This window comes from Canis lupus, chromosome 24 (assembly GCF_011100685.1).
Source record: "Canis lupus familiaris isolate Mischka breed German Shepherd chromosome 24, alternate assembly UU_Cfam_GSD_1.0, whole genome shotgun sequence".
NCBI lineage: Eukaryota > Metazoa > Chordata > Mammalia > Carnivora > Canidae > Canis > Canis lupus.
In genome coordinates this window covers 20,525,756-20,540,618 of record NC_049245.1, presented here as the reverse complement: position 1 = coordinate 20,540,618, position 14,863 = coordinate 20,525,756, and the positions used below count along the sequence as shown (strand labels likewise).

General features: G+C 55.2%; 1 protein-coding gene across 5 annotated transcripts in view; it reads right to left on the bottom strand.

Moving 5' to 3' along the window:
- ANGPT4 (angiopoietin 4) overlaps nucleotides 1-14,585 on the bottom strand; it is a 59,369-nt gene extending 44,784 nt beyond the window's left edge. For 4 of the 5 annotated variants that reach the window (XM_038571872.1, XM_038571871.1, XM_038571869.1 and 1 more), the window contains exon 1: nucleotides 13,573-13,881. In XM_038571872.1, the coding sequence (XP_038427800.1) occupies nucleotides 13,573-13,881 (309 nt within the window). Of the gene's footprint in view, nucleotides 1-13,572 lie in introns of all 5 variants that reach the window. The other variant, XM_038571870.1, reaches the window with a different exon arrangement.
- Between the last annotated feature and the right edge of the window lie 278 nt (nucleotides 14,586-14,863).

The following is a 14,863-nucleotide window of genomic DNA, read 5'->3' as shown; positions in this document are numbered from 1 at the left end:
GAGTATGAAATTTGGATATTGCTCCACTTTCATCCAGACAGACCTGCCTCACTGCTTTAACAGCTGCATGGTAGTCCATCTGTGGCCACCACTGTTTGCTCATCGAGTCCCCGATAGCGACGTCATTTCCAGGCTTTTGCCATCATGCCAGTGCTGTTGGGAATATCCTTGCCCACAGGTCATTTAACTCTCCTGCAAGGGTGCATCAAGGATAAGTCCCTTGACGTGGAACTGCCAAGTTCAAGGGAGTGTACACTTGTGATGTGAACAAATGGCCCTTGGCAGAGGTCATGTCTGCGGTTTCCACTCTGGTTTCAGAGGAGGGGCCCTGGGAGCTGCGGCAGTGGCCACAGGAGCCAGAGGGTTGCCTACCGGAATCCTCCCAACACACATCCACATCCTTGATCTCAGGAGCATCCTGCTAACCTCTTTCTGACTTTCATATCTCCCTGCAAACATCACCTTCCCTAAGACGTGTCCCCTGGCCACCCCATCAAAGATAAACACCGAGGCCCCTGCCCTCCTCTTCCCACTGCAGCTGCCTGGTTTCTTCACAGCACTGGGCGCATCTGAAATCACTGCAGTGATTTCCTATCTGTCTATTTTCTCCCCAGGAATATCAGCCCCAGGAGTGCAGTGCTGCCATGGTCACGGCCACATCCTCCATGCCTCAACCAGTCCCAGGCACATGAGAGGCACTTAGGAAATATTTGTTGAAAGAATGAATATTAAAAAAAATGAAAGAATGAATAAATCGTTTTACGTAAGGAGTGCTGGATTTCCACTGAATAATTGGCTGCTGGAAATAAGTTTGGACCTCCCCACAGAGCCCCAGCTACAGCTGGAGGCCTGAGTGAGGCAAGGAGAGGCCAGAGAGGCCAGAAGGCCGGAAAGCGGAGAGACAATTGTACAAGGACAGATGGACAGGGGCAGAAACGCCAGCGTGGCCACTGGAGGGCTGTGTGCGGCGCTTACAGCAGGAGCTCAGAGAGGCCTGGCACAAGGCAGGGAGCCAGCCTGGGCTGTCTTCAGGAGAAATGCTCTAGAAATGACCATGGCACTCATTCATCTGTTCAGATGTGTAGGACCTGTGCCAGGAGATGGGGAGTGAGCATTGACCAGAGTAGACCTCACTTCTGCTTGAGGGGGGCCAAGCTCTGCCCAGCTGCCGAGGCTTCCGAAGGCAGGTCTCTGAAGCACTAGGTGTGTGGGCACAGCCTCGAGGTCCCAACAAATATAGCCCCTTTAGCCCATGACTCTCGTCATCCCCATTTTACAGACGAGGAAAAGAAGCACAGAGAAGACCAGCCCATCGCTCATGTTGCACAGTTTCTGAGCAGCAGAGGCTGGCTCGTATGCAGGCCTTGAGCTCCAAAGAGCACACCCTCCGCCACTCAGTGGGTGCCTTGAGGCAGCCAGACTCCAAGACTCCAGACTCCAGACCCTACATCCTGATGTGCATCACCATGTGTCATCTGTTCCTCGCTGGGCAGGAACCGGCCGCTATGACTGTGGCATGCTGTAGAAATGTCGGAGTGTGACTTTCACAGCTACGTCATTACATTTTGGCTTTTGGTTTGCCCTCGCTTAGCTCTGGCTGGCGGGGAGCTGGCCACCATGTCCTGAGGACCCTCGAGCAGCCCTGCAGAGGAATGGAGGCCCCCTCCTTCACTTCTCGCCAGCACCCACCTACCAGCCATGGGAGTGGGCCTCTGGGAGGCTGGTCCTCCCACCGCAGGGGAGCCGTTAGATGACCACAGCCCCGGCTGGTACACAAGTACAACCACATGAAGAAAACCTGCCTTAGAGCTCTTTTGTTAAGCTGCTCCTGAATTCTGGACTCTCAGATATGGAAAGATAATAACCGTTTGCGGTTATTTTAAGCTGTTACATGTTTGGGAGTAATGTGCTGTCCCACAATAGATAAGGAATGCACTACTTTTGTGGTGGTCACAGAGGTCAGACCCTCTTGCCTCTGGGTGCTGCCCCCCTTGCTGGGTGCATGGCACCCCTGCCCCATCATCCACATGACTCAGTTTCCCCAATTTTGCAACGGGTCTCACTTTGTGGCTCTGAGCCCAAGGGCCAAGGGCCAGCGCTTCCTCTTCTGCCTTGCTCCAGCCCTCTCCCATCTCCTCTGGGCCCACACAGGCCCTGACCTTGGGGTTCCGAGCAGCCAGACCCAGCCCTCCTGGCTCTTTCCCCTCTGTTGCTCTTCTTCTGGGTCAGGGCTCAGGGAGAGCAGAGCAGGCAGGCAGGAGGCCAGGGGTGGAGCGTGTCAGGGCCCAGCGGGCTGTTGTGGAGGGAGGTGCCGTTCAGCTCTCGCCTCGGCCCACAATTCCCGGCACAGGCTGGGCTTCTCCAGACTTCCCGCTGCAGGCCAGAGTCTAGTGGGGGCTGGGGCACTGAGTCAGGCACTGGTTCAATCATAGCTTTGCCATTTCCTTTCGGTGCCAGGGATGGAGCTTCTCGGGCCTCAGTGGCGTCACAGAGAATGGGGCTCCTTGTTTCCTCTTAGCAGAGGGGCCAGGGAAATAAAGGAAACCAGTGCTGGAAGCTGTGCTTCCCGGGGGCTGGGTCTCTCCCATCTAGTTCACTGGTGCAGCCCTGGGGCCTAGTGCGTGGTAGGTGCTCACCAATATTTGTTGAATGTTTGTGGCTGTTCTGCTCACTGAGCCTCACCTCGCATGAGGTGTGTGTGTGTGTGTGTGTGTGTGTGTGTGTGTGTGTCTGAGCAGCCCAGTGTCTGCCTAAGTCCAAGAAGCCACAGGGAGAAGATGAGGGGAAGATGGGGGAATGGGGAGGGAGGTGCAGGGGGAAAGGGAGCTAGGCCTACATTTGCTGTGTGAGCTTGGGGTGCTTCTTAGAAGATGTGAACAGGGTGCTATGGCCTTTGGCCTCCTAAGGCTCCACTATCCTTTTGTCCTTGTCTGTGTCTCAACCTGGATCTTGGAAGGTTTGTCTAGAAAGGGCTCCAACAGATGAGTCCACCTTATTCCCCCTTGTGTAGAGACTGAGAATTTAATTGAGAGAAAGTGAAGAAGCACATTTCTCATAATTGCTCACCTCCCTGCCACCTGTGTGCCAGCCCTTATATGGAATGGGGAAGTGTGTCCATTTTGCTTGGTAAATGTGTATTCAGCACATATTACGGGCCAGGCACTGTTCGAACCACTATGCTTAATTAAATCTTTGTCACTACTCCCTTTGGTAGGAGTTATTATTGGCCCATTTTATAGACGAGGCATAGTGTGGTTAAGCAACTTATCCAAGGTCAGGCAGCTTGTCATAAGCAAACCCAGGCTGTCTGGGAGCAGATCGACCAGGCCACACATCTGCAAAGTCTCCTTGACTGAAGTGATCATTTAGCAGCACCCCTACCTGCCTCCTAACCCAGCCGTACCTTGGGTATAGAGCCAAGCATGTTCTAGACAGAGGGTACCATGTGGTACCAGGCTTTCCCGCCAGCACAACTCTGGCGTATAACTGTCCTTATCTGATTCCCAGCAGCCTGGAGGAAACGTGTGATTGTTCCCCAGTCCACAAAGGAATAAACTAAGGATTTGAATTCAATGGCTGAGCTCTTGCCTATCTTGTATCTTTGGTGTCTGAGGCTGACCCTGAAATAGGGTGACAGAGATGGGATCAAGGTCAGGGAAGAACGGGAGGAGCAGGCCCAGATGTCCATAGCCACTGCCTATTGCAGACCAATTCTCATTGGGCACAGAGTAGAAAAGCGGTTCCATCAGTCCCCAGCACCCAAGATTCCTGAGAGCAGGGTCAGGCGCAGGGAGGTCTGGTCTGACCCCTGATGAGCATTCTAATCTCAGCTTGCCCACACTTTTCCTGGCTCTTTACGCTTCAGCCACAAGAAATGCTCTTCATTTCCTCCAAATCACGTTGTTCAATCTACCCCAGGGCCTTTGCACTTCCTGTTCCCTGTGCCTGGAATGTTTTTCCTTTCCGTTCCTTGCCTGAGAACACCCAATTGACCTTTTTGAGCTCAGCTCTGTCCTTCCTCCTATTGCACTTCCTCCATCAAGGTCAGGTCCCCCCATTATCTACCCTTAGAACAGGTGAGGCCTTCCTCACAGTGTGTATCGTGGTTGACCATTACGCATGAGAAATTATCAGGTTGGTATCAGGTTGGTGTCTATCCCATTGCTCCTGGAGGGGAGGGATTGAGTCTCCCTTGCTTACTGCGGAATCCTCGCCCCTGACACAGTGCCTAGCACTGCAAGCTCTCAATAAACATCAGTGGAAGGGACAATTGAGTGAATGGAGAAAGAATGTTCTCACCTGTATGCGTGTGTGCACGTGTGCCTGCATGCAACCCCAGAACTTAATAGCTGTAAGGCCGCATTCATTTTTCACGAGGTTCATGACATGCAGTGTGTCGTGTTGCTATAGCGGAGGAGGCACAAAATGCTCTCAGCTGGGTGTCAGGAGCCCTGAGTTCTGATCCAATCCCCATGACTGACCTCAGGGGGAATCAGGTGAGTCATTCCTCCTGCCCAGGGTCAGTATTGTCATCTGGCGGGTGGGCATAGAGAGGCAGTCCATGTGGTGCTTCAGTGTGAGGTCTGGACCCAGCCCCTGCCTGGGTTCACATCCCCCTCTCTCATTTCCTAGCCATATGAACTCTCTGGGCCTCAGTTTCCCCTTAATAAAAGGGGACCGTAACAGTCCTCACCTTTTAGGACGTTGCGAGGTTTAATGAATCTATGGTTGTGTAACATGTATAGTAAGCAGTGCCTGGCACAGATGAAGTCTGTGTGTGTCTACCACAGCAGCACACCCACCCCCACCCCCAGAAGAGAGGAGGAACTTCTCCACGAGCTGAAGCAGCACCAGGTGTGTGCCCAGACCTTGGCATGCACTGGTCATCTGGGCCTCGCCGCAAACCCAGGCATGAGCTTACACTGTCCCCGGTTTACAGAGGCAAAAGCTTCAGCTCAGGCCTTTCCCACATTTGCAGAGCCACACACTTCACAGCTATGAGGTTGAGCGGATGAAAGCAAGTTGCAGAAAGATAGAGATAGTACGACACCGTTTACATAGGAAACAAATACTATACAAGGGTCAGGAGGGTGAGACATGGAGAAGGAGGCTAACAATACCCAATTCCCAGTGGCTCTCTCAGGTGGGGGAAGGAAGCAGGTGAGGGGTGAGAGTGGAGCAGGAGCTGAGCGGCATCTGTGAGCTTTTGTCTCTTAAGCTGGGTTATGGGAACAGGGAGTTTCATTTAATTTTTCTGTCTTGGGATGCCTGGGTGGCTCAACTGCTGAGGGTTGGTTGAACACACAGCCAACAAGCAGTGGAGCTCAACTGCTGAGCCACCCAGGGATCCCCTAAATAAAATCTTTTAAAAAAATAATTTTTCAATCTTTTTGTACTTCTCAAACACTTCCGTAGACACTTAAAATGCAGAGAAGAAATTGCAAGGAAATTAACTGGAGATGACCAGGGAGTTGGAATAACAGGTGATATTTTTTCCCCAGTGTCCAGGACTGGAACCTGGGTCTACTGGGCTCTGGAGGAGGGCTCCCAGCTGCCCCATCTCCAGCCCCTCTCCTGCTCATCTCTGCTAGCAATGGGCCCATTTGCAGCCTACAGAGTTCCCCCTCAGCTGCTTGGAGATCATCCTCCTTCCTTCAGCCCCATGGTGGTTGCATTGTAGCCCCCAGAGTCAGGAGTGAAGGGCCACAGGGCTCTGCTGGTCTCAGCCTCTGAGGTTCTGTTTCTCTGTCCAAGGGGAGGTAGTTTTGCTTTCAGCTTCAGGGTCCACAGACATCCCCTCACCCATGAACCCCACTACATCTCTGTGTGCTTTGCCTTATTCTGTCCTCACCTGAGGTACTTGTGTTCATGATCCCTACTTTGAAGATGAGGAAACTGAGGCCCAGGGAGGTGAAAGGAGGATTTTTCTAAGCTCACACAAAGCAAGATGTGAAGAAGCTCCAGTTGAATTCCTGTGTTCACTCCATAGTGGATTCCCTGACTGTGCCATGTGTTCCAAGCATGTCATCTGCTGAGGACACTGCCCTGTCTCTTCCTCTTGCCAGGCACCGTACTCAGCCCTGTGTGTGTGTTAACTCACTTAATCACAATAACCTGCCTAGTAGCTTCCAGCAGTTTCCCTATTTCACAGATAAGGAAACTGAGGCACAGACTGGCAAAGTGATTGAGAACACACAGCCAACAAGCAGTGGAGCAGCCGGGATTCAAATTGAATTGGGGCGGGGTGGGGGTGGTATTCCAAGGTCCACACTGCCCCTGTGGATTTACTCTGGGCTCTGGCCAAGGATGGGGGATATAATGGCAAGGATGCCCAAGTGGAGGTCCTGAGCCCCTCAGCTTTCGAGAGCTGCCAATGCTGGCTGAGGCATCCTTTCTCTTCTGTCCCAGCTGGGTCTCCAGGGATCAAGCCACCACGGACATGTCTTGTTTATTAGCCAGGAAACCGGCCTAAGTGCTGAGAGTGTGGGTTCTGGCAGCAGACAGCCTGAGGGTAAGCGTGGCCTCACCCTTTCTGGCCATGTGACCATGGGCAAGTCACCTAACCTCTTGGTGACTCAGTTTCCTCATCTGTTAAGGGGCAAACAATCTTGTTTCAGAGGCTCTGTATGAGAATCAAATGCAGTAATTCTCACAAGGCATGTCGGACAGCATCTGGCACACAGTCAGTGCTTAGTAAACACTGGCCTTCAATCCTGTTATCTTTCTTTTGTCCTACGCTCTCTCTAGGAGGCAGTGAGTGTTTGGAGTTCCAACAGAGGAACTAATTGATGCAGGTGGCTTCCCCAGGGTCCCAACAGCTGGTCAGTGGCCCCACTGGGACATGCCCCACTGATTCTTGGTTCATTCCAGACATTTTAGAGCTGACTCTGAGGTTAAGCAAATGCTCTGAGGCCAGAGGTGCAGACTTAGGGGGCAGACCTGGGGCCTGTTTTCTCACATTTCCTGCCCTAGAAGACAAGGGGGAGAGGGTCTGTGTGCATCCCAGCCCAGATGAGCTGTGGGGCCTAGGGGGAGAGAGCCAGAAATGCATGGCCCTGACCCCCTGGGATGGCCTGGCCAAGGAGCTTGAACAAATAAACCTGGCCCTCTGGGGGAAGCTGCTTGAGGGGCTGCTGCCCCCATGGCTCCCCTGCTCATCCCTAAGCCCAGGGCATCTGGGCCAGCCATGTCTAGGCTCCCTTCTTGGAAAAATAACCCCATTTCTCCAAGAAGCAGATGCTATTCTTTCCCCACTCCACCCCCCAGCCCCAAACTGCTTAGAAAGCAGCCAGCAGTGAGGTTAGGAAACCAAACCCCAAGACATTCTGTTCGGCAACTGAGATTCATTTCTTGTTTGGATAACCGAAGGCCGAAAATGCCAAGAATTTACGGGCAGCCTGGGGAGGCTGGGGCAGCTGGGAGTCCGGGGCCAGTTTGGGAGGGTCTTGGGCTGGGCCAGAAACCCACGCTGCGCTCCGCTGGATGTGCTTTTGACCCACATCCAGCCAGGCAGGGCCTCGAAACCGCTGGGCTGAGGTCTTGAGTTATTCTGAGGTTTGGCGTCAGGGACCAGGAGTGAGCAGCAGAGGCTGGGGGCGGTGCCAGGTTGGGAGGCTTCTGTCCAGCCCCTCACCCCTCCCCAGTTGGTTTTGGAGTGCAGAGGGGGAAGAGAAAGAGGCCCCAGCTGAGCACCCTGGCTGAGGGGGGAGCTCTGGTCATCTGGCTTGTGTGTCCCGGGTCCTCCAGGGTGGACAAAGCATATGGACATCCAGGGAAGTAGAGACAAGAGGGCCAATGGGTTCAGGGGGAATGAAAGGAGGATCTGAGAAAGAGACAGGGAGAGACTTTGGGGAGATGCCACCAGACAGGAGAGGGAGTCACAGAGTGGCAGAGACATCCACAGAGTTATAGAGCAGTGTCAGGGCCACCGTGAAGGCCCCGGGAGAGAGACCCACAAGAGACAAAGCAACCCAGAGACAAAGAGAAAGAGGCAGAGACAGATGGGGAGATGGGCAGGGAGGGCCAGCTGTCACTGGTATAGGAGAAAGGGCAGGAAGACCCATGGTTTGAAGGTTTGATGTCTGCCCTGCCCCTGGGACTCCAGCAGCTCAGAGGAAGTGGGGCTGCCCTTGGGGGCTTGGGTTGGGCTGAAGAGCTTCCGTGCCTCTGTCTGGCCCTGGTTTTCCACTATCCTCACCTGCAGAATGGGTCCTGCACGGGGGAAAGCAGAACCGGGCACTTTCTGGCAGAGACTGGGGTCAACTCGGGGGATGATAGTACCAGGAGTGACCCTTCATGAGCACCTGCTGCAGGCAAATCCTTTCCTGGTTCTGCTTCTCTTAAGCCCACATCAAACCCTCTCCCCACTCAAATGAGGCACCGAACGCAGGGCCAGCGCTAGGTCACACAGACAGGGGACCGAGGAGGCCCCGTGACCTGCCACTGTGCTGCACAGCCTGCCCGGGAAGCCTGCCCCCCCCCCCCGCCCCCGCTGGCTCTGTCCACCCACCCCCTCAACATTCCTGGCTGCAGCTTTCCTCCCAGATGAGAGGAGGAGCAGGGCCAGGAGATGATGTGCAGCCCACCGATAGCAACTCCAGACGTGAGTCATTAGGGCAGAGGCTTTCCAGGGGGATGGAGTTAGGAGGAGAGAGAGAGAGGTGGAAGAAGGGGAGAAGAGTAGAAGGAAGAAGTGGGGTGGGGTACAGGGGGAGGGGAGTGAGGGGGGGAGAGGGAGCAGCCCCACCCCACTGCTGTGCACTCTGAGCATAGGCAGGAAGACACTGGCCAGTTGGTCAGCTCCATGGGGGGAGAAGAGAGTGGGTTTCTGGGATTCGGGAATTCTCAGGCACTAAGGAACACCCCATCTCTCAGATCTTGCCTCCCCCACCTCCCTGGCACCCCCAGAGTCAGGAGAAAGAACCTGGAGTTTGGAGTGAGTCCAGGCTGGCTGTCACTGCTGGGTGACTCTGGCAAGTCCCTCCCCATCCCTGGCCTGTGTCCTCACCTGTGTACTGGGGACATGGAGGGACAGGGACTTGAGACAGGGGCATGGGCTGAGCAGGTGCTGGCCACTGGCGGCTTATGGCAGGGAGAGTCTCCCCTGCGCCCATCCTGATGATTGGAATCTTGCCAAGACTCGGTCTGGGGAGGCCAGTCCTCTCCACTCTTCCCCAGTAATCCCTAACGGCAGTGGTAGTGATGACGACGCTTCTACATCAGAATAATCTGAAACTAATTTTTTTTTTTCTCCTCTGGGATGTTACCACAGAAGCCAAGAAGAGGCCTCCGAGTTTCAAAGACTCTGAGATATGCCCAACCCAAGCAGCCTAAAGGGGTCGTTCAACCCAAGGGGCCCTTACCCAGGAGATGGCACAGCAAATACCTGCCCCTGGCAGAGACCAGGCAGGACGGGGGACCCCTGGAGAACACCACCACGGACGAGTGACTTCCCCAGCGCTGAGGATACTGGACTGGGGCCATTGGGCTGACTCGTCTGAGATAGAGGTGCCCTCCCCCAGCAGTGCAGAGCTCAAACTAGACATGCAGCTGAATGAAGTCAAAGCCCATCAATCTACTGCATCTGGCATGGTTTTTATGGAGCACACGCTCTGCCCGGGCAGCAGGCTGAGAGTGGCATGGGAGCAGTCTCAGTGGTCCTCCCAGCCATTCCCTGGCATGTTGCTATTTTCTCCATTTTGCAGAAGGGGAAACTGAGACTTGCTCATCCACAGCCATGTGGCAAGTGCCAGGTGGGGCTGTGAACTCAGGTCAGCCTGACTCCCACACCAGTCCTCTCTGCCCCAGGTGTCCCATGGACATCTGGAGAGGACACTGCCCTGTGGGCCAAAAAAGGTGGCCCGGGGCACCTAACCTGAAAGCCACTGACTTAAATTCATCCTTTGGCTCAGTCAAATTTGCCTGAACACCAGGCACCCAGGAGAGTCAAAGATGGATGAGCGGGTAAGGCTCAGGATAGAGAAGCCAGTGGGGGAGGTGACAAGTCCTGAGCAGAGTCCCAGCTGGGGAGACAGGACAATGCACTGCAAGGAGAGAAGCCAAGGCCATAAGAAGGGCGGGACCTGCTGCCTTGGGGATAGATGGACATGAAGGACACCCTAGGGCCTCAGAAAGTCTTAAACAGAGACAGGGAGGGAGGGAAGAGCTGAGTGTCCAGCAGCTTTGGGGTTGAGGCACAATGGCCTCTGAGAGGAGAGACACCTGCAGGGTCAGGGTCATGGATTGGGGGCTCAGGAGACTGCCAGATGCTGATTTGGCGCCACCATGGGGCAGGTGGGAGACAGTGCTGCAGGGGCGGTGGGGCAGCCCGGGGGTGGGGCCTGTGCCATGAAGGGTGAGAGGAAAGGAAGAGCAGGGACAGAGCCCTGGGAAACACTGGCATTCCAGGGTGTGGGAGGACTGGAGTGACCGGAGGGACTCAGGGACCTTCGTGTATTAATTAGTTCACTCACTCCACAGACGTGTGTGGAGGACCTGCCCTGTGCCAGGCACTGTTCTAGGCTCTGGGAACTCAGTAGTGAACAAAGCACTTGCTTTGTCCCTGCTTTCTCGGATGCACAGGCCAATAGAAGTGCTTTAAGAATGGGTAGTGATACATGCTAAGAGAGAAAACCAAAGCCAGGTTGAGGGGATACAGAGGGACAGAGGGAGGGTGGTTGTTTTAAATGGAATGGACAGGGGGAGCCTCTCTAAGGAGGGGACATTTAAGCAGAGACCTGAGGGGGGTTGGGTGAACCCTGTGGGCACCTTGGAGAGGGGGTGTTCTAGGGACTAAGGATTTTTGCTTTTATTCTAAAGAGATGGGAGCCCCAGGAGGGTTTTAAGTAGAGGAGGGACAGGATCTAACTTAGGTTCCCTCTGTCTGCTGAAGTAATGGACGAGGTAGGGAGTGGGGTGGGAAGGGTGGAAACAGGGAGTCCAGCGAGCAGCCATAATGACTGTCTAGATGGGAGACAGAGGTGCTGGTGCGGGGTGGGGCTGTGGAGGTAGGGAAAGCAGTAGGGACGCAGGGCAGAGTGGGCATGTTTTGTGGATGAGGACTTGCGGATGGAGACAGTTTTTGGAAGGATGGTATTGGTCAGCAACATGAAATTTGTCAGGAGATCAAGTTGATGAAGACTAAGCCACGGCCATTGGATGTGGGAGGTGGGATGTGAGAGGTGACTTTTGGAGGAAGGAGTAAATGGGATGTGAGGAAGCAGAGGCAGAGAAGGGTGTGGCTTGGAGAAGAGGCTTGTTTCCTCTGCTCCTCCTTCCTCTTCCTTTTTTTTCCCCCATGGGAGATGCTTAGATGGGATTAAACACTGAAGGAAGAAATCAGCAGAGTGGGAGCACAGGAGGGGACAGTTGGCTTGGGGAGGTGCAGGGGCTGCAGGGGGATGGGATCTACATCCTAGGAAGGAAGTGTAGCCTTGGGCCATGGAGGAACCCCTTCTTTCTGAACGAGAGAAAAGTCTTGGGAACTGGTAGATGCACGGGTGAAATTGCAGACGTGGGACAGGTGGATGAAGAGTAGCTCTCCCTGTGCCCTCATTTGTCATTGAAGCAGGAGGTCGTTGGTCTGGTGAGAGGATGGAGAACAGTAAAGATGGAGGCTTGGGGAGGTGAGGTTTGGGATGACCCTCATGGAACTGGAAACACACAGACTTCAGGGCAGCACGGAGCCCCCAGTGGGCTGGCTCCAGTGTGTGAGGCCATGGCCTTCCTGGAGGGGGACTCCAGGATGATGTTAGGTTGGCAGCATTGCAGGGCGGGTGGCAGGGAGGGCAGGTGGGAAAGGGACTATGAGAAGATGGTGAGTGGGGGCTGAGGTCAGGGCAGGAATAAGACTGGAGGTTAAGTGCACATGCACAAGAGTGTATATACAAGTGTGCAAAGCAGGTTGGTTAGTTATGCATAGGGCAGTTTCTCCACCTTGGGGACAGATAAACCCAGGGTGTGCTCAAGGTAATCCTTTGGACAACAGAGGAAACTGTTAAAACTTCAATTTACATGATTTCATATGTCATCTTTTTGAAAATGGAAGGTTCCCTTTCATTTTGTTTTATTCCCTGTACTTATATTGATGTGGGGACATGTGCACATATATTAAATAAATATGCATGTATCAGGGACGTAGACATTGTTTGCTGATTGGGCACATGATCTGAACAGTTTGGAAACCAAGGAGTAAGAAGGCAGTGCTCCTTGGAGAGACACCTTGTCCATTGCTGTGCGCCGATTAATACATCTGAGGGCCTTAGGAATCAGTGCGCTTCCCTCCACGCCACGCCGCTCACTGCTCAGACTGTCTTTTGCACCAGGGGCCTGGGTCTCATTCTCTTCCTCGGTTGCTCCTACTTAGGGGCTCCTGCCAACCCCATCTTGGAACACACAGGACACCTTTCCCACCCCCATGCCTGTGCCAGGCCACACCAGCTTCATTCATCTCTGTACCCAGTGCCTTGTCAAGGGCCCGGCACACCATGTACTCAGAGTGTTTGCCAAAAGGATGAAGACAGAAGACCCTAGAGTGGGCCTGGCCTTGGTCCAGAACAGGGTGGAGTGTCCTCAACTCCTCACTCTCTGCCACCCTGTACCCAATGCATCAGCAGGGTCGATTAGCCCCCTCTCAGAATAAAGCAGAATTCCCTGAGCCGGGTCCTGCCCCAAGCCTCCATCACCTCTTGCCTGGCAGCTGAGCAGCCTCTTCCTCGGGCTCCCAGCATGCACCCTGCCCCCTACAGTGTATCCTGTTCAGACCAAGTCAGCTGTGTCTCCCCCGCTCCAAGAGCTGCACTGGCTCCTGTGATGCTCAGAGCAAGAGCCAGAGTTCTTCCTCCCAGCAGTCCCCAAGGCCTGACACGACCTGCCTCCTCTCCCCTCCCCTGCTCATGCACCCCTCTCCCCTCTTTCTCTGCTCCAGCAGCGCTGGTCCTCGAGGTTCCCCTGGCACCCTGACTGCCTTCCCACCTCACGGCCTTTGTACTTGCTGGGCCCTTTGTAGTGAATGCCCATCCCGCAGGTACCAGCATGGGCTGCTCCGTTATCTTACTTGTTCTCTGGGTTCAGACATCATCTCCTCCAAGAAGTCCTCTGGAATTATCTGACCTCAAGGAGCCACCCTGTCATCGTTTGCCCTCTTCCCTCCATTTTACGTCACCTTCTGACGTGGCAGGTATTTATCACTCATCTCTTCATGGCCTCTTTCCCCTACCAGTCCAGTATTGTTTGTTCTGTTTACTGTTACATCCCTGGCCCCTAGGATGGGTCAGGCCTGTGCTCAGAGCTCACTGATTTGGATTTCGCTCAGATGAGTGAATGAATGGCTGTGAGGGAGCCAGGTTTCCAGCTCTGAGCCTGCCCAGTCTTGCTGTGCGGCGTCAGGGCCATCTCTGTCCTTCTCTGTTTCTCATTACCCCCATCTGTACAATTCAGAGACATTGCCTTGATTAGCCTGGCCTTTGTGCCCTGGGCAGGCCTCTGGGGAGGACGCCCCACCTCTCCATGGAGACAGCCGGAGACCAGCCCCCATGCCTCCCGCCACCACCTCCCTGCAGGCCCAGCCCTTACCTTCTGCAGCCACTGTGTGTTGTTCTCCAGCACCTTCTCCAGCTGCTGCACTCGCTGGGTGGGCCAGTCCCCCAGGTTCAGGGGGGCTGCGGGCGAGTCCCTCTGGAGGCTGTTGGAGCCGCCGAAGGCCTCGGGCTCCGGTGGGCAGGGCTCGGGCTCGGGCAGCACGAAGGTGTAGCTGCACTGGCCGTGCTGGACGCGGTGTGCCCGGCGGCGCCCGCCCGCCTCCTGCCCCCTGCGCTGGGCCACGGTCAGGGCGGCCGCGGTGAGGAGGAGGCTACCCAGCAGCATGGCCGGCCGGGACAGCATCCGGAGATGCGGGTGTGGGCCCCGAGCCCCCCGGCACCCCGCCCGCCTGCCCACCGCCGCGCCCCCGAGGCCAGCCGCACAGGCCTGCCTGCCGGCCGCAGCCGAACCCCTTGGCCGGGCTCTGTCCAGGCAGCTATTTATATTCGCTCCAAATACCACAGCTGCTCGGCTTCCTCCCACCGCCTCGCTCCCGCCTGCAGACACCCCCTCACCTCGAACCTTCCCCCTCTCCCTTCCTTCCTCCTGACTCCTGCCCACAGCTGCCCTGTCCCCGCACTGGCCCTGCTCGCCCAGCTTGGCCTCGCCTCTGAGTTCTTTTATTATCCAGTGGAGGCCTGGCTTCCCCCTGAGAAAGAAAACAACACACACACACACACACACACACACACACGCACACACGCACACACGCACACATGCACACACGCACACGCCAAACCCCCAAAGCTGCCTGCTTCAGAAAACCAAAGGCAACTGAACCCTCTCTTCCTGTCTCTGTCTCTCTCTGGCTCTCTCCAGCCTTCCCCCACCAAAGGCTGGGATCTCAAGTTTCAGCTCCCCTTCCCCTTCCCTCTCCCCCCTACCTTCCCCATTCTGATTCCATGTTAAGTGCTTGGAACACAAGCGAAGTGACCCCCAGAGAGAGCAAAGGGGGGGCAGAGGGGTGAGGCTGGAGGGGAGGCAGCGAGTCCAATCTTTTGAGAATGTCCTTTTGAGGCCAGTGAAGTGGGCGCTCTAGCCGGGAGCTGGCTCCCAGCCTCCCTTCTCCCTTGGGACCACGGGGGGGATGTTATGCCCTGGGGTGGCCCTGGCTCAGTTGTTGTGACAGTAATGAGAGGCTGTCCTGTCCTGGGGCAGATTGTTCTAGGACTGCCTTTGGCCCCGAGAAGGGAAGCGGATTGCAAAGAGCATAGCTTGGGGTAAAGAAGTGCCTCTGCCAGCCTGGAGTCGGAGGTGGCTGCCTCTAAATCCTGCTCCCCAGCTG